Below are 23,952 nucleotides of genomic sequence, written 5' to 3'. Positions count from 1 at the left end.
CGGTATCCTACCCATGACAACAAGTTGGCGTTTTTAAAAGCAAAGGCGATAGCGAGAAGAACCAGGCGCCAGGCTCAACGCGAGTCCTGGCAAAAGTTTACCACGGGAATCAATTCATCTACTTCATCTAAAGTCATTTGGGACCGGATCCGAAAAATCAATGGTCATTACCAATCTCATCCCATCACCATCTTGAATACCAATGGCACTATCATCAGCGATGTGAGGGATATTGCGGATACCATCGCCGCCCATTTCGCCACTGTCTCCAGTGATGCGAATTATCCCCCATCGTTTCATCCCATTAAATCATCGGCCGAACGTACATCGTACACCTTCCGGCCTTTTACACCGGAGGGGTACAATTCATTGTTCACCCTTCATGAACTGACGACGGCCTTGCAGCGAAGTCCTGACTCAGCTGTAGGGCCCGATGCCATTCATTATTCCATCATTCGGCATCTCTCACCAGAATCACTCTCACATTTACTCATATTATTTAATCGGATCTGGGTCAGTCATTCATTTCCTGACACCTGGCGAGCAGCCATTGTTCTTGCATTCCCGAAGCCTGGCAAAAATCCTCAGCAACCTAACAGTTACAGACCTATTGCTTTGACCAGTTGTTTATGTAAGCTCATGGAACGCATGGTCAACTATCGCCTTATGCACTACCTTGAGGTTAACAATATTTTATCAAAACATCAAAGCGGCTTTAGACGGTTCAGGTCCACAACATGCAATTTGTTACGCCTTGAGACATCAATAAGACAAGCATTTGTGAAGAGGGAGCATATGCTAGCCGTATTTTTCGACATAGAAAAGACCTACGACCGTACTTGGAGGCACGGAATTCTTTCCGACCTCTATAATAGCGGCTTGCGGGGCAACTTGCCCATTTTCATTAAGAACTTTCTTGCTCGCCGCATATTTCAGGTACGGATCGGAAGCACGTTATCAGCTCCCCAAATTCAAGAACAAGGTGTACCTCAAGGTAGCATTTTAAGTGTAACACTTTTTATTTTAAGACTCAACGGGGTGTTGAACCAACTCCCGTTGTCTGTCACTGGCGCACTCTACGTGGATGATCTGTTGATATCGTATCAATCAGTGAATATGAGGTCAGCCGAGAGACAATTGCAAACCGCACTCAACAAGATTAGCAAGTGGGCTCATAATAACGGCTTTTCATTCTCCGCTGACAAGACTGTTGCTATGCACTTTTGTCGGCGTCGAGACCTACATGATGACCCACAATTGTTTCTCAATAACAATCTAATACCTATTGTAGAAAATACTAAATTCCTCGGCATCACATTTGACAAGAAACTCACTTTCAAACCTCAAATTGCGCAATTAAGAGCTCGTTGCATGAAGACGATGAACCTCTTGAAGGTCATCTCTTCTACATCGTGGGGAGCTGACCGTAAGTCGCTCCTCCACTTATATAAAGCTTTAATAAGATCGAAGCTCGACTACGGCTCCATTGTATACGAGTCGGCACCTCGGAGCTATCTGAGTGTGCTCGACCCAGTCCACCATCTCGCCCTACGGATTTTTTCTGGAGCTTTCCGGACGTCTCCAATGGAGAGCCTGTATGTCGAATGCAACGAGCCATCACTGACATCAAGACGCCAGCAACTTTCCTTGAAATATTTTATCAAGATGAAGTCTTTTCCAGATCATCCACTTCATCGTGTCATTTTTAATCCCTCATTTCATAGACTATTTGCTGCTCGCCCTTCATGTGTTCCATCTTACGGTCTTCGTATGAGGGCACTTGTGGAAGAACTAGAATTAGACATCAGTCGTGTGGCCCCAGTTGCTTGGCAACTGGCACCATGGGAGCAGTCTCTGCCAGATGTCTCTCTTTCATTATCATTATACCCTAGAGCAACCACAGCAGATGTCATATATCGACAGATATTCTTTAGGCACAGTGGCAGGTACAACAGGTACTTCCCCATATATACCGATGGCTCCAAGAGCCCTGGCCATGTCGGTTGTGCCTACATTTGCTGTGAGGAGACATCTTTCAAACTTCCAGACACATTCACTATATATTCGGCAGAACTGTACGCAATCCTTCAGGCTCTACGTCATATACGACGCAAACGCCACCGACGATGCATCATTTATAGTGACTCTCTCAGCGCATTACAAGCACTGTGTTCCTGTACGTTTCACACTCATCCATTCATTCATGCCATTTTTCATGAACTGCATTACCTCATTCATCATGGTACCACAGTAAAATTTTACTGGGTACCAGGTCATGTAGGAATACCGGGCAACGAAAAAGCAGACACCGCAGCTCGAACAACAACTAACATTGACAATAACCTTTTGGTACCTGCCAGTGACCACTTCTCAATCCTCCGGGAAGTAATGCATCACCGCTGGCAGGATCATTGGAACAATCAAATTAATAACAAATTACATGCCATCAAGCCCACACTTGGCCATTGGCGTTCGAGCTGCAGAACTAACCGAAAGGAGGAAGTTCTGCTTGCCCGGTTGCGCATAGGACACAGTCGTATCACACAATCATATCTTTTATTACGAGAGAGTCAACCGCAGTGCCCACATTGTCAAAGTCCATTAACCATTGCTCATGCTTTTACTTGTTCATATCATCGTCATCATTTTACGACCGCTTTTGGTCAAAGTCATCTTTCACTTCATGACATTTTAAATGACCACAGCGATGCATCTCGCATTTTTAAATTCATCAAAGCCATTGGTTTTTATAATAAATTATAGATTTTTACAATTCATGTCATTGTTTTATGCTTTACGTTGCTTTTTATCATGCATAATTTTAGTATTTTGACATGACAAAAGGATGATTTTTCTTATTTTTATAATTTGTTTTGGCGCAGTTTGATCAAATTGGTCCTTGCGCCAGAAAATTTAAAATCCAATCCAATCCAACAGAAGTAGCTTGATTGGTCATTGCAGGATTCGAACCCGGGTCGTCAGGACGAGAGTCAGATATCTTAACCACACGACTACACAGCACGTCCTAAAACTGGGTTTAGGAAGACTGTGAAGGTATGTGGAATATTAGAAACTAGTTTGAGTTCTGTATTTGTACAGAAGAAGCGTGATTATTCATTACAGGATTCGAACGTGGGTCGTCAGGATGAGAGTCAGATATCTTAACCCCTCGACTACACAGCACATCTCAAAACTGGATTTAGGAACACTGTAAAGGTATGTGGAATATTGGAAACTAGTTTGAGTTCCGTATTTGTACAGAAATAGCTTCATTTGTCATTCCGGGATTCGAAACCGGGTCGTCAGGACGAGAGTCAGATATCTTAATTACTCGACTACACAGCACGTCTTATAACTGGGTTTAGGAAGACTGCAAAGGTATTTGGAATATTGGAAACTAGTTTGAGTTCCGTATTTGTACAGAAGAAGCGTGATTATTCATTGCGGGATTCGAACGCGGGTCATCAGGATGAGAGTCAGGCATCTTTACCACTCGACTACACAGCACATCTCAATACTGGGTTTAGGAAGACTGGAAAGCTATGTGGAATATTGGAAACTAGTTTGAGTTCCGTGTTTGTACAGAAGCAGCGTGATTGGTCATTGAGGGATTCGAACCCGGGTCGTCAGGACGAGAGTCAGATATCTTAACCACACGACTACACAGCACGTCCTAAAACTGGGTTTAGGAAGATTGTAAAGGTATGTGGAATATTGGAAACTAGTTTGAGTTCTGTATTTGTACAGAAGTAGCTTGATTGGTCATTCCGGGATTCCAAACCGGGTCGTCAGGACCGGATGTGCTACACAGCACATCTCAAAACTGGGTTTAGGAAGACTGTAAACGTATGTGGAATATTAGAAACTAGTTTGAGTTCCGTATTTGTACAGAAGAAGCGTGATTATTCATTACGGGATTCGAACCCGGGTCGTCAGGATGAGAGTCAGGTATCTTTACCATTCGACAACACAGCACATCTCAAAACTGGGTTTAGGAAGACTGTAAAGCTATGTGGAATATTGAAAACTAGTTTGAGTTCCGTATTTGTACAGAAGTAGCTCGATTGGTCATTCCGGGATCCGAATCCGGGTCGTCAGGACGACAGTCAGATATCTTAACCTTTCGACTACACAGCACGTCTTATAACTGGGTTTAGGAAGACAGTAAAGGTATGTGGAATATTGGAAACTAGTTTGAGTTCCGTATTTGTACAGAAGAACTGTGATTATTCATTACGGGATTCGAACCCGGGTCGTCAGGATGAGAGTCAGGCATCTTTACCATTCGACAACACAGCACATCTCAATACTGGGTTTAGGAAGACTAAAGCTATGTGGAATATTAGAAACTATTTTGAGTTCCGTGTTTGTACAGAAGCAGCGTGTTTGGTCATTCGAACCCGGTTCGTCAGGATGAGAATCAGGCATCTTTACCACTCGACTACACAGCACATCTCAATACTGGGTTTAGGAAGACTGTAAAGCTATGTGGAATATTGGAAACTAGTTTGAGTTCCGTATTTGTACAGAAGAACCGTGATTATTCATTGCGGCATTCGAACCCGGGTCGTCAGGATGAGAGTGAGGCATCTTTACCACTCGACTGCACAGCACATCTCAAAACTGGGTTTAAGAAGACAGTAAAGGTATGTGGAATATTGGAAACTAGTTTGAGTTCCGTATTTCTACAGAAGAAGCGTGATTATTCATAGCGGGATTCGAACGCGGGTCGTCAGGATGAGAGTGAGGCATCTTTACCACTCGACTACCCAGCACGTCTTATAACTGGGTTTAGGAAGTCTGTAAAGTTATGTGGAATATTGGAAACTAGTTTGAGTTCCGTATTTGTACAGAAGTAGCTTCATTTGACATTCCGGGATTCCAACCCGGGTCGACAGGACGAGAATCAGATATCTTAACCACTCGACTACACAGCACGTCCTAAAACGGGGTTTAGGAAGACTGTAAAGCTACGTGGAATATTAGAAACTATTTTTAGTTCCCGGTTTGTACAGAAGCAGCGTGATTGGTCATTCCAGAATTCGATCCTGAGTCGTCAGGACGAGAGTCAGATATCTTAACCACTCGACTACACAGCACGTCTTATAACTGGGTTTAGGAATCAGTAAAGGTATGTGGAATATTTGAAACTAGTTTCAGTTTAGTATTTGTACAGATGCAGCGTGATTGGTCATTCCCAAATTCGAACCCGGGTCGTCAGGACGAGAGTCAGATATCTTAACCACACGACTACACAGCACGTCCTAAAACTGGGTTTAGGAAGACTATAAAGGTATGTGGAAAATTGGAAACTAGTTTGAGATCCGTATTTGTACAGAAGAAGCGTGATTATTCATTGCGGCATTCGAACCCGGGTCGTCAGGATGAAAATCAGGTATCTTTACCACTGGACTACACAGCACATCTCAAAACTGGGTTTAGGAAGACTGTAAAGGTATGTGGAATATTGGAAACTAGTTTGAGTTCCGTATTTGTACAGAAGAAGCGTGATTATTCATTGCGGCATTCCAACCCGGGTCGTCAGGATGAGAATCAGGTATCTTAACTACTCGACTACACAACACGTCTTATAACTGGGTTTAGGAAGACTGTAAAGCTATGTGGAATATTGGAAACTAGTTTGGGTTCCGTATTTGTACAGAAGAAGCGTGATTATTCATTACGGGATTCGAACGCGGGTCGTCAGCATGAGAGTCAGGTATCTTTACCATTCGACTACACAGCACGTGCTAAAACTGGGTTTAGGAAGACTGTAAAGCTATGTGGAATATTAGAACTTATTTTGTGTTCCGTATTTGTACAGTGGCAGCGAGATTGGTCATTGCAGAACCCGGGTCGTCAGGAGGAGAGTCAGATATCTTAACCACTCGACTACACAGCACATCTCAAAACTGGGTTTAGGAAGACTGTAAAGTTATGTGGAATATTGGAAACTAGTTTGAGTTCCGTATTTCTACAGAAGAAGCGTGCTTGGTCATTCCGGGATTCGAACCCGGGTCGTCAGGAGGAGAGTCAGGTATCTTTACCACTCGACTACACAGCACGTCCTAAAACTGGGTTTAGGAAGACTGTAAAGGTATGTGGAATGTTTTAAACTAGTTTCAGTTCCGTATTTGTACAGAAGAAGCGTGCTTGGTCATTCCGGGATTCGAACCCGGGTCGTCAGGATGAGAGTCAGGTATCTTTACCACTGGACTACACAGCACATCTCAATACTGGGTTTAGGAAGACTGTAAAGTTATTTGGAATATAGGAAACTAGTTTGAGTTCCGTATTTGTACAGAAGTAGCTTGATTGGTCATTCCGGGATTCGAACCCGGGTCGTCAGGACGAGAGTCAGATATCTTAACCAATCGACTTCACAGCACGTCCTAAAACGGGGTTTAGGAAGACTGTAAAGCTACGTGGAATATTGGAAACTAGTTTGAGTTCCGGATTTGTAGAAGAAGCGTGATTATTCATTGCGGGATTCGAACCCGTGTCGTCAGGACGAGAGTCAGGTAACTTAACAACTCGAGTACACAGCACGTTTTATAACTGGGTTTAGGAAGACTGTAAAGGTATTTGGAATATTGGAAACTAGTTTGAGTTCCGTATTTCTACAGAAGCAGCGTGATTAGTCATTCCCGAATTCGAACCTGAGTCGTCAGGACGAGAGTCAGATATCGTAACCACACGACTACACAGCACGTCCTAAAACTGGGTTTTGGAAGACTGTAAAGGTATGTGGAATATTAGAAACTATTTTGAGTTCTGCGTTTGTACAGAAGCAGCGTGATTGGTCATTGCGGGATTCGAACCCGGGTCCTCAGGCCGAGACTCAGATATCTTAACTACTCAGCACGTTTTTTAACTGGGTCTAGGAAGACTGTAAAGGTATTTGGAATATTGGAAACTAGTTTGAGTTCCGTATTTGTACAGAAGTAGCTTGATTGGTCATTCCGGGATTCGAACCCGGGTCGTCAGGAGGAGAGTCAGATATCTCAACCACTCAGCACGTCTTATAACTGAGTTTAGGAAGACTGTAAAGGTATGTGGAATATTGGAAACTAGTTTGAGTTCCGTATTTGTACAGAAAAAGCGTGATTATTCATTACGAAATTCGAACCCGGGTCGTCAGGATGAGAGTCAGTTATCTTTACCATTCGACTACACAGCACGTCTCAAAACTGGGTTTAGGAAGACTGTAAAGCTATGTGGCATATTGGAAACTAGTTTGAGTTCCGTATTTGTACAGAAGCAGCGTGATTGGTCATTCCCGAATTCGAACCTGAGTCGTCAGGACGAGAGTCAGATATCTTAACCACACGACTACACAGCACGTCCAAAAACTGGGTTTTGGAAGACTGTAAAGGTATGTGGAATATTGGAAACTAGTTTGAGTTCCGTATTTGTACAGAAAAAGCGTGATTATTCATTACGAAATTCGAACCCGGGTCGTCAGGATGAGAGTCAGGTATCTTTACCACTCGACTACACAGCACATCTCAAAACTGGGTTTAGGAAGACTGTAAAGCTATGTGGAATATTAGAAGCTATTTTGAGTTCCGTGTGTGTACAGAAGCAGCGTGAGTAGTATAGGCAGCGGTATACCGGAAAAGGACGGCCTTGACCACAGGTGGGCGTGGCCGTGTTGTTGGACGGAGGTAGTTTTGGAGGGGGGCGTGGCCATCATGATGGCGGCCATATTGGATTCGTGTTGTTCGTCGAGGTGTGTTTTTGGGTGCTACATGTGTTGTTCGACGATGGGTCGTCACGTGTCGATGGCGTCATCTTTCAAGATGGCGTCCTGATGGTCGTGTTGTTCGACTATGACGTGACCCAGAGGGCGCTACTCATTTCCCTACAGAACACTTGGTGTCACGTTACTGAACTTGCGATCACGTGACCAGGCTTGTGTCCGAGATTATTTTTTTCTAGGTTATTGCCGAGGTGTCGGAGGTTCCGCAGGATGTTTCTCCATGTCGCTACTAGATGGCTGCACTATTTAATTGATTTTAATCATTTATTTTTTTTTCAAATGTAAAAGTGTTTAATCCCTGGGTTCGAACCTGGTTCCTCATGATGACAATCCACAACGTTGACCACTGGACCACCCGACACATACCAGTACGTTCCTTAATTAGCTATAGTATCTATTTATGCAATATTGTTGACCCCATACAAGAAATTGTTATCGTTAATAAAAATAATGTCCCACGTTAATTTTGCAATGGGTTGTAATCACTTGACTACGATATTTATCTGTTACCCGACATGCTGGTTGTGACGTTGTTATCATTGGATACTGAACATGCAGTAACATGTCTGAACAATCACGTGACCTAGGTTGCGCTGCCGTCAAACATGTCGGAACGTGATTCCCGCGGTCGTTGAAAAATATTTACCTGTTACCACGTCACTGGTTGTGTTGATTGTATATTGCACATTCCGATTTGGAATGTTTGTCGGTTTCGTCCAGAAATGGACGGTTCAACTCCACTGGTACTTGGCAACTTCGTCGTCAGCTTGTTTCCACATATAGTGGACACAAGCGGCTACGCGTTGCCCTGATGGAGAATATAAATTCTCCATTAGGTCGTCCTCTGAAGGACAAACCTTTTTAGGTGCAGGAGGTTTTACCTCCGGCACATTCTTCTTGGGTTCTCCGGTAGATGTTTTTCCCCTTCTAGCGAGGAAATCATGCCGGATCTTCTGGCTTCGGGCTTTGTTGGCTCTTGCCTTCTCCCGAAAGTCAGCAGGAAACGAAAAATCCATGACCTATGGCTCATGCTCGGATGAACTCGCTATTTAAAGGATCCTGTACCCTAGGAAGCGATGTGATTGGTTATCGTAATCTGACTCCGCCCCCCTCCCGTAACACACGTGACAACATTGTCCAATCACGAACTTGTTTGGACCGATTTCGGCCCATGTTATACAGTACTGGTATCGCATTTTGATTGACAGCTTGACCCCTTTAAATAGCGACATGTCCAGAGCTTCTGTCCGCTCTTTGATCGTTCGTCTTATCGCTCGTTCAAGGCTCTCTTCTGAGATTTTTTCGCTGTTCTTATATTTTTTGGTTTGCCACTGTTGAATCTATTATGGTAAGTTTTCAAATTTTTTTGGATTTATTTATTTATTTGTTTATATCTTTATTATTTGATTTGGTCGCTAATTCATATTTTTCTTTTACAGTTTACCGATTCAGAAGTAGATGCGATTCAGTTCGCTGCTCACTCGACGACAGAAGAAGGCTCTATGGTTAGTATTACAAACATTTCAAACGTTTTACAATTATTTTAAAATTACTCCTTACACAAATAAATTATTATTTATTTTTTCAGAATGATGTCAGTATGGTGTTCATGAACAACTCTTTTCCATCTGATATATCATGGACGCAAGAGGAAGCATTGGCATCTTCGATTTCCATCGACACTTGCGACATGGAGTTCGCGGATTCACTACCATTTATTGAAGAAGAAGACTGGATCATAGATGTAAACCCATTCTCTCAAGAAATCAGTTGGACACAGGTCGAGAAGGTACCTATTTCAATAATTGATGTTTATTTTAAAATTGACTTATTTATTAAAGTTTGTTTTAAATAATCAAGTATATATATATTTTTTCTCATAGGAAGCCTTATAACAGATAGGTGGTGGTGGAAAAAAAAGAAGCAATGATTACGACCCTGGAGAAGGTACATCTAGACAAGAGGTAATTTTTATTTCAATTATAAAATATTTTCTCTATTAAATGATTTTTTCCCCTTTATTCTAATTATCATGTTTTTTTCAGGAGAATACACCTTACGTGTTGAGAGAACAATCTCGCAGGACCAACAAGCGGTTCAATGCCGAAGAAGTGACATACACAGCTCGAATCCGCACAGAAGATCTGCCGGACTCATCACGACGCCTTATCACTGCGGTTGCTTACTTGCGGGCTATGCTGCGAAGGCTTATCGAGGAAACCACAAGTGACTTGCACGAAGACGATTTAATCCGGTAAGTATTTTACCTATGATTTTTTTTTTCTTAAGATATGTGCATTTAAAGAGTTTAGAATATATTCTGTTTTATTGATTTTTTTTTTTTTTTAATTATTATTTACAGAATTATCATGTTCTCGGATCACTTGGATATACCGATTTCCACGTCACTCGTGAGGGTTGGGTCGCTCACCGTGGAGTTTCTGCTCTCTGTAATTACGAAAGTATTGCAGAGCAAGGACGGAATTCCATTGAACGATCCGTCTCTGAGGTTTGAAGTGATTTCCGTCCGCCTACCACGCGGAGGAGGCGTAAAACGGCGTAAAGTCGTGAATTTGGAAGCGGACCGGCTTTCCAAAAAATCCATCATATGTGTGCCTGGTGACGGATTATGTTGTAGTAGAGCAATTGTCATTGGCAACGCTATATTGGAAAAACACCCGAGACTGACCACCATCAAAGACGCGAGGTGCAAATTACAAGAGGAGTTGGCCAAAGACCTGCATCGAGACGCTGATGTACCATTGGGCCCGTGCGGGTTTTGCGATATTGAAAAGTTTGCTGAAGTTTTGGATATACAGATATTTGTTTTATCTTCTGCAGAATTTTATAAGGTAAGCATTATTTTCTTTGATTGTTTTAGACTTTGTTTGTCAATTAAGCATTTTCAGCTACGTTCAAATTATAAACTTTTTTTTTTTTAAATTTATATCTTACAGGTGGTGTTTAAGACACAGGTAAGGAGAGAAAAACGTATATTTCTGCTTTTCCATGACAGCCACTACGACCTCATAACATCTCCAAAAGGTTTCCATGGCACAAACTTTTATTGCGAAGACTGCGATAAAGCATACGATCATGTGGAAAGACATAGATGTACAGTTAAATGTAACACGTGTTTTAGAGATGTTTGCACCCCTTGTATAACCCGGGTCTGTGAAGACTGTCACAGAACATGTAGGTCTGATGAGTGCTTCAGAAAGCACAAAGAGGTCGCAAGGAAAGAACAGAGCTATTGTGAACAGTTCTATGAGTGTCTGAACTGTAAGAAGTTTTTGGTAGCAAAGGACCGGCCGCAAAACAAGCACGTATGTGGCGAAAAGTACTGTGGTAACTGCAAGTTGTACCACATGGAGGAGCGACATCTCTGCTTTCTAAAGCAGGTAAAGCCGAAACTCCCGTCGGAGAAGCTGATCTTTTTCGACTTCGAGACTGATCAGTCATCCGGCGAACATGTGGTCAACTTTGCAGTTGCCCAGTATAAAGACGGAAAAGAGTTTGTCTTCCAGGGCTATAACTCTTTGGAGGACTTCTGCAAGTGGCTTTTCAATAAAACCCACAAAGGCTTTACGGTAATAGCGCACAACATGAAGTCTTTTGATGGACAATTCCTGCTCAAGTAAGTATCATTTCTGCGGTTATTTCTTTTCATATTTACTTATTTTTTTATTTAGATATTAATAGTGGTTTTTTTTTCAGATATCTCATCAAGCAAGGAATCAAACCGTCCGTTGTGCCGTGTGGCTCCAAAATCATGGCTCTAAGTCTTGACACTTTGAACATCCGTGTCATCGACAGTTTGAATTTCCTCCCAATGGCGCTGTCGAAATTGCCGAAAACATTCGGGATCCCCGAACTGAAAAAGGGCTATTTTCCACATCTTTTCAACAGGCCAGAAAACCAAGATTATGTAGGTCCATTACCCGAGAAAACGTATTATAATCCGGAAGGCTTCACCGTGGACAACAAACAGAAATTTGATCAGTGGTACGAAGAAAGGAAGAAGGAAACGTTCGTCTTCCAAGACGAAATGTACGACTACTGCAAGTAAGTTCCTTTTAGTCTTTTACCAGAAACAATAGAAAGCTAATTTATTTAATAGATTAATTATATATTTTATTTAATTAAATTCTTTTTATTTACAGATCTGATGTCGACATTTTGAGGCGATGCTGCCTGCAGTTTCGCTCCGAGTTCCTGGAGCTGACGGGCGTGGACCCCTATCAGTACCTAACGATTGCTTCGGCTTGTATGGCCACGTACAGGTCAAAGTATATCCGTGAAAGTCTGATAGGAATGGTTCCCGCTACGGGCTACGTGAATCGGACGAACTGCAGTCGTATCTGCACGGAATGGCTTATTTATGTCAGCACAACCCGGGACATAGCCATTCAGCACTCGAAGAACGGCACTGGTGAGAAGAGGGTGGCAGGGGTAATAGTGGACGGGTACTGCCCTGAAAACAACACGGTCTTCATGTTTCACGGTAAGTTCATTTTGAATATATTGCTAATATTTATTTTGTATTTAAAAAAAATTATATATATATATATATATATATTTTATTTCTATTTTTTTTTTCCTAGGATGCTACTGGCATGGCTGCCCGTCCTGCTATGAAAAGGATATGATGAACCCTACAACACAAACACACATGTGGGAACTGCACAAGAAAACACTGGAGCAGGAAAAGAAGATCAAATCGGCTGGATTCAACCTAGAGATCATGTGGGAACATGAATTTGCTGCACTAAAAAAATCTGATCAGCAACTGATTGATTTTGTGGAAGGTCTCGGTATTGTTGATAGATTGAAACCTCGAGGTGCGTTCTACGGTGGTAGAACAAATGCCACGTGTCTATTCTACCAGGGCACGGCCAAGTACATTGATTTCACATCTTTGTACCCGTGGGTGAACAAATACTGCAAGTAAGTTCTTTTTAATCTTTCACCTTTTATTTTGGTCAATTAAATTATACTTAATTATATTTAATTATGTATCAATTAAATTATTTTACTTTACAGATATCCTGTTGGACATCCAGTTGTGATCACCGAAAATTTCGCTGACATCGGCGATTACTTTGGAATCGTACATTGTAAGGTCTTGCCACCACGAGGACTTTTCTTGCCTGTTTTGCCGTATCGGTAAGTTCATTTAACTTTGCTTATCTTTTTTTTTCTTCAAGATTTGCTGTTATTATGATTTAGAAATGAAAACCTAACTTATTTTTACTGCATTTTGTACTTTTGTTGCAGATCTGGAGGCAAACTTACTTTTCCCCTATGTCGTGTCTGTGTGGAGACAAGACAGAAAGACTGTAATCACCACGAGGAACAGCGTTGTTTAACAGGGACCTGGATTACAGAAGAAGTGAAGAAGGCAGTAGAGAAAGGCTACATCGTCAAAGAAATCTACGAGGTACATTGATGGAACATATGACTATTATTTAGATTCAGAATAATTTTGTAATATACCTGAATAATTTTTACATTTATACATTTTCTAATTTGTTTTTTAGGTGTATCATTTTGAAGATATAAAAGAAGGACTTTTTGCCCCATATATTGATGCATTTCTAAAAATTAAGCAAGAGTCTTCTGGCTGGCCTTCAGACGTCTCCACAGACGATCAGAAACAAGCGTACATATCAAAGTACTTGGAAGTCGAAGGAGTTAAGTTAAATCCAGAAAATATAGTGATAAACCCCGGTCGTCGCCAAGTGGCGAAATTATGTCTCAATAGGTGAGTATTTACAATTACAGTTCATTTTTCTATTCTATTCTCTCATGAATTTATTCTCAATAACATTGTTTCTTTTCCTTTTATAGCTTTTGGGGACGTTGGGGAATGAAAGAAAATAAGGTGCAACTTGAATACGTGACAAAAGTCGAAGATTTTTATAAGAAGATAAATGATCCAGCTATCGAGGTGAGTAATTTTTTTTTGATTTATCCTTTAAATATTTATTAACCTTTAAATATTTATTAATTCTTGAAAAATATTTAATAATATTTACTTTTTTCAGGTGAAAGATCTGTACCTACCCACCCCCGAAGTTGCTGCTGTACAGTTCCAATACAAAGCGGAGTTCTTGCCCCAAACAGACAGAACAAATGTTTTCCTGGCTGCATTCACCACCGCATGGGCCAGACTAAAACTGTATTCCGAAATGGAAAAAATGGACACTAATCTGTTGTACTTCGACACAGATTCGTAAGTGTTTTATTCATTACATAATTTTATGTCATTTATGCCCATCATTGTATAATTTTATGTAATTCAAGTATTTTTATTTTCAGTGTAATAACTTTTTTATTTAATTTTATAGGATAATTTATGCCAGCGATGGAAAGAACGATCCAAAGTTGGGAGATTTTCTCGGTGAGTTCACGGACGAACTTGATGGTCATGTGATTTCGGAATTCGTTTCAGGTAAGTCGTCATTGTTTTAACAATCTTATGAAAAATTCATTACTCTCGAAAATATTTTATTAAAATAATTCAATTTATCTTTTTTTCTGTTACAGGTGGAGCCAAGAATTATGCATATAAGAGGTCTGATGGGAAGGTTTTTTGCAAGATCCGCGGCTTCACGCTGAACTACAAGAATTCCGAAGTGTTGAACTACGAAGCTATGAAGAGATTGGTCACTTCATTGGACTTTACTTCCAAGCTCAGTGTGGTGGATGACCACAAAATCACCAGAGATGCTAAACGTCGAAGAATCATTACTCGGCAAGAAGAAAAAAAATATGGTCTGGTTTATGATAAGCGTGTGCTATTGCCGGATTTTTCTACCCTTCCTTATGGATACTAGATAGGTAGGAAACCTAAGGTGAAATGATGACGTAACTCGCAAGGGTCCTTTCTGATCACCTTCAAAAATAATTTAATATTTTTTCATAAATACCTCTGTAATGTCAATAACTGTCATTTGACATGGACGTGCTGAAGCTTCAACACCCTTTTACGGCAGTATGCTCTGGACCCACATCTTGTGGAAAAACTAGGTTTGTGTCCAAGCTACTTGCAGAGCAGATGATAGAACCTTTCCCTACCGAAATAGTATGGTTTTATGGGGTCCACCAGTCATTTTACGAAGAAATTCCAGGAGTTCAGTTTGTTGAGGGGTTACCCGACAATTACAACTCCTACATCGGTCAAAGAACATTATTTATTATAGACGATTTGATGACTGAATTGGGAAACGATAAACGGTTAACAAATCTTTTCACACGGGGAAGTCATCATAAAAATCTGTCGGTGGTGTTCATAGTCCAGAACTTTTTCCATAAAGGAAGTGAGATGAGAGAAATTTCCCTAAACGCCCATTATTTGATTTTATTTAAATGCCCTAGGGATCGTAGTCAAATACAACATTTAGCTAGGCAGATGTATCCTGGTAAGAGCAAGTTCTTACAAGAGGTTTTTGATGACGCAACTAAACAGGCGTATGGATACTTGTTAGTTGATTTGAAACCGGTTACGGAGGAGGGGCTTAGGCTAAAAACCGGTATTTTCCGAGACGATATACACTACGTCTACCAGCCCAGATAAGTCAGATAGCCACCAACAGCAGCGGTCATGGGAAGTGTAATAATTGACTTCGAAGGGTTCCAGTCCGAGACGGAGGGATACATAGTGAAGGAACTTGCCTTTTTTTCGGTAGATTCTGGAAGTTACGACGTTTATACTTTCCAACCCCCCTTCGAATGGGCAAAATTAACAATGAAAGAGAAATGTTCTGCTGTATGGGTGATGGCCAATCTTCATAACATGTCTTGGTCCGGTGGTGACTTTCCTTATGAAAGTCTCACGGACATGCTTAGCTTCTTATCCCGCTCCCACTCCAAACTATATTGCAAGGGACTCGAGAAATGTAAGTTTATAACTTATGTTTGCGGCATGGAGTGCAACGACCTAGAAGAATTTCCCCTAGTTTCTGCCATACCCCCTGTTCACGTGAAGTGCTTCAAACACAGGGCGAATTTTGACCACTGCGCGCTCACCAAGGCTGTAAAATTCGGTATGTATAGCAGGCAACAGATACATTTTTCCCATTTGTGATCCTGATGTCTCGATACGCGCATCACCACCTTGAACTCCTACGACAGATCTCCCAATCTAAACCTAAGAAACGCCTCGACTTGATCAAAAAAAGTCAAAACAGTGTTATAAAAGCATTGTGCGAGGTCTGTTTGAATTTACTCAAAGGAAATATTCCTGTAACCAAATCTCGGAAAGTGAAACTCAGCAAGTACAGAAAAAGTTTAAGAAATTTAGCCACCAAGAAGGTGCCTTTATATAAAAAAAGACGCATATTGGTTCAGAAAGGAAACGGTTTTCTAAGCCTGCTATTACCCGCTGCGATTTCCGTCATCTCCACTTTAGTAAATGGAACACGCTAAAAAATACGTCATCGTTGCGGCAGACCGACATCTCAATGCCGTCGAAGAACAACTCGGGCTGTTGGACAAAGATATTAATTCCATTCTAAAGAGAAAAGTTCTTGATGACGGTGAGAAAGCAAAACAGTATTTGCAAGTGTTGCAAAAATACTTGCAAATTGCTGACAATTCATCCAAAGAAGTTCAAGGCGACGTCAAAGTCGACAACGAGACCGAAGAATCCGATGGAATGGAGTATGAAGATTCTATATTGAAATCTACAGCTCCAAAGAAAAAGCAGACGACCAAGCAACTGATCGAGAAGATGAAGCAAAATAACAAACTGATTTTCTGGAATGAAAAAGGTGAACTCGTGTATAAATTTGAAGTTGTACCTGGAAGCGATATTGTTCAACTATTCAAAGAATCTATGAAGAAGAAACGTGTAAACCGATTGAAGAAAAATAATGTACCCGCTGGAAAAAAATTATTTGATGAAGCTATGAAAGAAATGAAAAACCCTACGTGGTATACTCTGTAATTATGAGAAAAAAATAAATGTTATCAACAATGTAAAAATTTGTTTTTGTTCTGATTTTTTTTTTCAAAAAGTAATTTACACAATAACGACAAACACAAGAAATATTCATTTTTAAATTTTTTTTTATTTATTAAAAATCATTCTTACACCATATTTCTTCTTGAAATATTGATACAAAGCAAAGTCACAACCATTCATTTTTAGAAAATTTACAATATCTTCCATAGATTTTCCTTCGCTGCGCTTGATTAAGAAATACATAGAATATTGTCCACATACGTTTGAAGTCAGAGATTGTAGAGGTGTTTCATTCCACAAAACTTTTGGGAACCTCTTAATAAATGAAGCGATGTCTTTTCCATATACTTCTGGCTTCTGTCCATACGAATCGAAAAACTCCACTATCTTCTTATCTGGTAAATTAACGGCCATCCAGTGTGACCCAGGCTTGGTGTGATCATCGCTGTTGACCACGAAGGAAGCCGGGTAATTAATGTTCTTGGGTATCTTATCGGAGGGAAACACGCCAATGAAATACGGCGATTCTTTCTTTAACACTTTCTCTATCTGGGAGGAATACATATTCAACTGCTGAAATCAAACAATATGTTGCGTGTCTGGTTGATCTCTATCACGTTATCAAACTCCAAGTATACAATGATGGAGATTGGGTTTGGCAATGGTGCTTTAAACTTGGTTTCCAATCGTAGATTTCCATGTTTTATTAGATTGAAATGACCGCCGTGGCATAAATCGGCTGATAAGTCGTATACGAAGAGCGAATAGCCATTCGGATATTCCTCTCTAGAAATATCAATACCTTCGTCTTTGCAAGCCTTTTCTGTTCCGAGAAACAAACTATGATAAGCTCGTACGTATTGATTCTGGTCAAACTGTGGTTCCAGGGGCTTGAAGGGTACTGGCTCACCATCTATGTACACTGCTATATAGTTCAGGTCATAATGCTTGAACTCGAAAGGCGATTTATTGTATGAGCCAGAAAACGCGTCGTTGTCTACTAAACCAACGACAACTCTTTTTGGCAACTGGCCCACTACTATACTATCCTGAATCCAGGACATATTTCCTTGATGAAGTGAGTAGACTTTACATACAATGCGATCTATAGGATACTTTGCTGATGTGTGAGACAATGCTTTGGCATGACCAACGAGCACACCCGGCGAGACTTTCACTTTCCTTATCTGTATAGATACATGATCTAATATGACTTTGTAATCGGCCTTTGAGGTTGAAGATACAAGGCAGAATTCAGGCTTGCTTCTAATAAGTTTTATCTTTAGGGAAACGAGGTTCAATAATAATCGTCCTTGGCAAAAAATATCTCCATGGATAGATCCAATCATGTCAACCGTCTTACTTTCTTTTATAAATTCAGCCCTCTCGGCTAGTCCTTCATTTCCGTCCTTAGCTTCAGGATCAACGATGTTCATTTTTCCAGCAGTATCCTTATAATAAAGTTCAGTAGTAAGATGACTTGTCTTGCTATCAATACCGTGATTCAAAAGTGTCTCGATTATTGAACGATAAGCGTAAGTATTGTTTGATGACGACACTAGGCGATCATTAAGCGAAACATCAACCTGTGAAAACATAGAGTGTAAAAATAGGTTTACAGGCGCTACTTTGTCTTCTTTGGTCAAAGGTTTTCCATCTCCTTTCACCACTTTGGCCTTGACGTATAACAGGGTTTGTGTAAGATCCAAGTATTCTTCTCCACTGCCAGAAATGTAAAATTCTATGGGACCTCCATCTGATACATTTGCTATAGGGTGAAAAGTCACCCATTTGCCACCTTCTATTACAGTTTGCGTGCCAGGTAAAGAAAATAAATTCAGCTCGGACTTCACGAGTTCGGGGGAATCTTTGAGTCGGTAAGTCATCACGAATCGAATATGTCACGTGTACTCCGTTTGGGTTTCTTTGCAAAAATGACGCGTTGAGCCTTTCGACGTTTCCTTTTAAGGCCTTCACCAAACATTGTTTTTGTCTTGTTTACTGCTTTTTCGGCGAGAATTTTTCCAGCTTCCTTAAGACGACGCTTGGCAGCAACTTTTACTTTATCTCCTTTGATTACGTCACCCACAATGTCCGCTCCAGATCTTAGTACTTGTTTGCCAACAGTTTTGGCTCCTTGCTTCAAAAATGGCAAGGCGACTCGGAATAAACTCCCGAATATGTTGCCTAATCCATTTCCTCGCTGCAGCGTAACTCCAGAATAGTATGGTAAGCCTCTTCCAGCTTGCTCCAAATAATATTGTTCGAACGATTTTGTACAGCAGTGATAGGGAACCTTCATCTTTACAGTTTCGTATCTCACTTCAAAATGATCTTGAACTTGCACATTTAACAGTTTTATAGTATTTGTCTAATGCGAAAATGTAATACTGCTATGGCTTTACCTCTATTGAATGGTATGCGTTTACCAGAACTTGATCTTATCTCCATTTCGATGGTTTGAAATACTCGCCGGGAAAGAGGAAAGTAGTGTGGTCGGTCATAGTATGCACTGACTATTTCGTTGTCTCTTCCTTTAACTCAAACTACGCGTAGGAGAGGTGCTTGAACGTCTCCCACCACTTGTGGCTCTATTATATCGGTGTAAATGTACAATACAGGATAAAATACATTTGTGTCTGCTACGAAAGGACTCTCTGTGGTTTCTTTAAGAAGGGTAGGCTCAAAACCTAATAGTTCAGCAATACCAGTGTTCAACAGTAATCTTGCCCCATCGTTCAGGATAATTTTTACTTTCTTAGAGCTGTCGTTGTAGTGGAATGTAATTCTGTTCTTGAAGGATTCGATTTCAATACATTTTATTAGATCGGACACTGTTTCATAATTCCCAGCTGGAATATGTCGTCCCTGCAGTTCACCATCACCCAAGTCAAATCCTATAAGATTGGAACCTTCCGTCACGTTGTACCAGCAATGAGGGTAAATTATTTCAGATAACCCACATTCCCAATCTCCAGACAAATGAATCGGTTTTGGCAGTTGGGTAATGTAGTGAGATATCGTGTTACCTGGGTAGTACGCAGCTGAACTATCGCTGGGTAGTGTTAGGAAGAAAGACATTTTTCTAATGAGTAACAATTTAGTGGTTACTGTCTTTTTATATCCTTTTCAACTCTCGGACCCATGCGTTGAATTTATTTGGGTAACCTTTGAATTTCACAAAGTATTCGATTTTGCCTTTAAGTTTCCGCTTTTTCAAGATCTTCTCAACCTGGTAATATTCACTAGGTTTCACTTTTTGCAGCTCGTGCTCGTAGAAAGTTCCTTTAATAGGTTCTCCATCAGCATCACCTATCTTGTAAACAGGGGGATCTCTGCCTATTCGCTGTTTTACGGTAAATATTTCGCGAGTCCAGTTATGTTCATAACCCTTTTCAAAAATCATCTTTGATCGACTTATGCGAACAGTGTCACCGACTGCAAACTTGAATTTTATATTTTTCTCTCCTAGGATGTCTTTGTATAATTCTTGCCATACCTGAGACTGATTTTCCTCTGTCACCATGATAGGTTTCATTTTGATACTGCGATGCCACGTGTTATTATAACTCTTGATCAACTGATCCAAAACATCGATGTATCTATGAGTATTTTTGAACGTGAAATACTTGAACATTTTCTGTTTCAACGTTCTGTTGAACCTTTCTACCACTGAAGCTTTCTTCTCGCTTTCGCTCGTGAAAAAATTTACGTTTTTGGATTTAAGATATCTTTGTACAACCCTGTTTTGAAATTCCGTTCCTTTGTCAGTTTGCAAGTTCTGACAAATTCTGTCTTTGAATATTTTTTTAAATGCTTTGGTTACCTCTTCTCCAGTTTTATCTTTCAAAGGGATAGCCCAAGCGTATTTAGATAGAATGTCAATGCAAGTAAGAATATACTTATAGCCACTATTTTGTTTACTCAATGATTGCATATCAGCTAAATCTGCTTGAAACTGCTCGTTCATGCCACCTACGATAACACGATTCCTGCGAAAATTCTTTCGCGCTGGCTTATGTAATGTATAAGCCTCATTACCGTCTAACCATTTTTTCACTTGTTTCAGAGAAAAATTATAACCTCTTTCTTTCAAGTTCCGATGCAGAGCATTTATTCCTCCAAAACTTCCTGGTTCTGTTGGATCTGTATATTTTTCCATTTCACAGTTTCTACCCAAAGTTTTTCAAACTCTTCAACTTTACGTTTGAATCTAAAGGCGTCTTCAACCCAGAATCCGCGCCTGCAATAATTACCAACTTCAACAACGGTTACTGGACCGAATGAAACAGACTTAACGCCATCCATAAGTATAATGAAACTTCTGTTGAGTTACAGTCAAATAAATAGTAAAACACTCAAAAAATAAAATACCAACTCAAAAATTTAATTCAATGGATAAATATTTATTCACGTACTTGTAACAAATTAATCAGCCAGACGACGTTTAGCATCGTTAACGAACTCATTGATGTGTATCTGTCTAGGCAGCACTATGAAGTGAGCTGTGAGTTTTTAAATTCCATTAAGTTTACTGAGTTCGTATATATCATATATATATTAATATATTATATCATATATCATATATATATATATAATTCATATATATCAAAACATTGCACGGCGTTCAAAAATGTCTCAAAAGAATTGTGGTCGTTTGTTTTCTCAATATAGTTTAACGATTTTAAGTCATCTTTTTTAACAATGTACTCACGGAATGCAGCATGGAGGTCGTCTCGCATGACTTTTTGTTCATCCACTGTTGGCTTCCTCGAGCTGTTGAACCCCACGTAGTCGCCGTAAGACGAGACCAAATCCAATAGATCCAGACGAAAACACTCTATGCTCAGGTTGATGTCATCTCTAAGTTCAACCAACTTATACCATTGGTCTTGGCTCAATTTAATGTAATTTTTGCTCGGCACACCATTGTGTAATCGCTCTTTCACGATAGTGACATTCTTTTCTGTAGGGCCGATCTTTGCGTAAACGTCCTTATGCACAATCACTTTAGATGAAGCTGTAGCATAGTCCAGTTCATAGTTGATCTTGTATGATGACGCCATAACACAGTTGAAAATAGTTTGGTCCACGGCAATACCGACTTTGGTTGGATACCACCTCTTGTTCAACCAGTTGAACTCCCTTACGTGGACCAGGATATATCCATTGAAGACGCAAACTCTCGCCAAGACAGAGTCACCCAGCTGGTAGGAATGATCGGGTAGAGCCATTTGTTTTAGCAGATCTTCTGACATTTTGTCCTGTAAGAAAGAATCGTGTTAAGTGCATCGCAAATCAGGGCATATTATATAAAAATTAGGCTTTGTTTTCAGCATTGGAAATAAAATAGAGTTTGCGAAGAAAAATATGAATAGAAAATAAACTTACCTCAGATCTCAATCTCTTTGCGGGTGGACTCGAATCGGCCATGTCATACGTCTTTAACCAACGGCGTTCAGACTGGAAAGTGACGAAAAGCGAAGACCACGAGCAAGACTTTAATGAAACGGGATTGCACTTAGTAGATCCAAGGACCATACAACTTCGCGATTGGACGAATGTTGTCACGTGGTCACACGGAGCCAATAGAATCAACTTTTGACGTGTTGCCAACCCGCAAATACTAACCTTCCACAATCTAATAATACCCACGAGTGAAGACAAGTTATACCCATAGAACCAATAGGATTTAGCGAGAACACAACCAGTGACGTGGTAACAGGTAAATATTTTTCAACGACCGCGGGAATCACGTTCCGACATGTTTGACGGCAGCGCAACCTAGGTCACGTGATTGTTCAGACATGTTACTGCATGTTCAGTATCCAATGATAACAACGTCACAACCAGCATGTCGGGTAACAGATAAATATCGTAGTCAAGTGATTACAACCCACTGCAAAATTAACGTGGGACATTATTTTTATTAACGATAACAATTTCTTGTATGGGGTCAACAATATTGCATAAATAGATACTATAGCTAATTAAGGAACGTACTGGTATGTGTCGGGTGGTCCAGTGGTCAACGTTGTGGATTGTCATCATGAGGAACCAGGTTCGAACCCAGGGCTTAAACACTTTTACATTTGAAAAAAAAATAAATGATTAAAATCAATTAAAATAGTGCTGCCATCTAGTAGCGACATGGAGAAACATCCTGCGGAACCTCCGACACCTCGGCAATAACCTAGAAAAAAATAATCTCGGACACAAGCCTGGTCACATGATCGCAAGTTCAGTAACGTGACACCAAGTGTTCTGTAGGGAAATGAGTAGCGCCCTCTGGCTCATGTCATAGTCGAACAACACGACCATCAGGACGCCATCTTGAAAGATGACGCCATCGACATGCAGCGCCACGTGACACCCAAAAACACACCTCGACGAACAACACGAATCCAATATGGCCGCCATCATGATGGCCACGCTCCCCTCCAAAACTACCTCCGTCCAACAACACGGCCACGCCCACCTGTGGTCAAGGCCGTCCTTTTCCGGTATACCGCTGCCTATACTACTAATAGCGTGATTGGTCATTGCAGGATTCGAACCCGGGTCGTCAGGACGAGAGTCAGGTATCTTAACAACTCGACTACACAGCACGTCTTATAACTGGGTTTAGGAAGACTGTAAAGGTATTTGGAATATTGGAAACTAGTTTGAGTTCCGTATTTGTACAGAAGAAGCTTGATTGGTCATTCCGGGATTCGAACCCGGGTCGTCAGGACGAGAGTCAGATATCTCAACCACTCGACTACACAGCACGTCTTATAACTGAGTTTAGGAAGACCGTAAAGCTATGTGGAATATTGGAAACTAGTTTGAGTTCCGTATTTGTACAGAAGTAGCTCGATTGGTCATTCCGGGATTCGAACCTGAGTCGTCAGGACGAGAGTCAGGCATCTTTATCACTCGACTACACAGCACATCTCAATACTCGGTTTAGGAAGACTGTAAAGCTATGTGGAATATTGGGAACTTGTTTGAGTTCCGTATATTTACAGAAGATGCTCGATAGGTCATTCCGGGATTCGAACCCGGGTCCTCAGGCCGAGACTCAGATATCTTAACTACTCGACTACACAGCACGTCTTATAACTGGGTTTAGGAAGACTGTAAAGGTATTTGGAATATTGGAAACTAGTTTGAGTTCCGTATTTGTACAGAAGTAGCTCAATTGGTCATTCCGGGATTCGAACCCGGGTCGTCAGGCCGA

At 40.7% G+C, this 23,952-nt stretch overlaps 3 protein-coding genes across 3 annotated transcripts; 2 read left to right on the top strand and 1 right to left on the bottom strand.

Moving 5' to 3' along the window:
- The first annotated feature begins 8,992 nt into the window (after positions 1-8,992).
- LOC149086343 (uncharacterized) lies at positions 8,993-13,939 on the top strand. Its single transcript, XM_089232365.1, has 15 exons — positions 8,993-9,022; positions 9,202-9,267; positions 9,351-9,551; positions 9,661-9,726; positions 9,808-10,016; positions 10,125-10,614; positions 10,720-11,399; positions 11,480-11,827; positions 11,926-12,266; positions 12,367-12,709; positions 12,806-12,928; positions 13,040-13,202; positions 13,303-13,526; positions 13,613-13,712; positions 13,817-13,939. Exons 1-15 carry the CDS (start codon positions 8,993-8,995, stop codon positions 13,937-13,939), a joined length of 3,507 nt encoding a protein of 1,168 aa, XP_089088491.1.
- Positions 13,638-16,059, top strand: LOC149086342 (uncharacterized). Its single transcript, XM_089232387.1, has 3 exons — positions 13,638-13,997; positions 14,113-14,216; positions 14,312-16,059. The coding sequence occupies exons 1-3, from the start codon at positions 13,954-13,956 to the stop codon at positions 14,599-14,601; spliced, it is 438 nt and encodes a 145-aa protein (XP_089088513.1). The 5' UTR covers positions 13,638-13,953; the 3' UTR covers positions 14,602-16,059.
- Positions 16,060-17,296: 1,237 nt separating this feature from the next.
- Positions 17,297-18,616, bottom strand: LOC149086341 (uncharacterized protein F54H12.2-like). Its single transcript, XM_089232363.1, has one exon. The coding sequence runs from the start codon at positions 18,614-18,616 to the stop codon at positions 17,297-17,299; it is 1,320 nt and encodes a 439-aa protein (XP_089088489.1).
- Positions 18,617-23,952: the final 5,336 nt, after the last annotated feature.

Source organism: Pholcus phalangioides, unplaced genomic scaffold (genome assembly GCF_987345545.1).
Source record: "Pholcus phalangioides strain wild (caught in Gottingen) unplaced genomic scaffold, Ppha-v1.0 ptg000005l_1, whole genome shotgun sequence".
Lineage (NCBI taxonomy): Eukaryota > Metazoa > Arthropoda > Arachnida > Araneae > Pholcidae > Pholcus > Pholcus phalangioides.
Note: the sequence above shows the minus strand (reverse complement) of the source record. Positions and strands in the feature narration are given on the sequence as shown.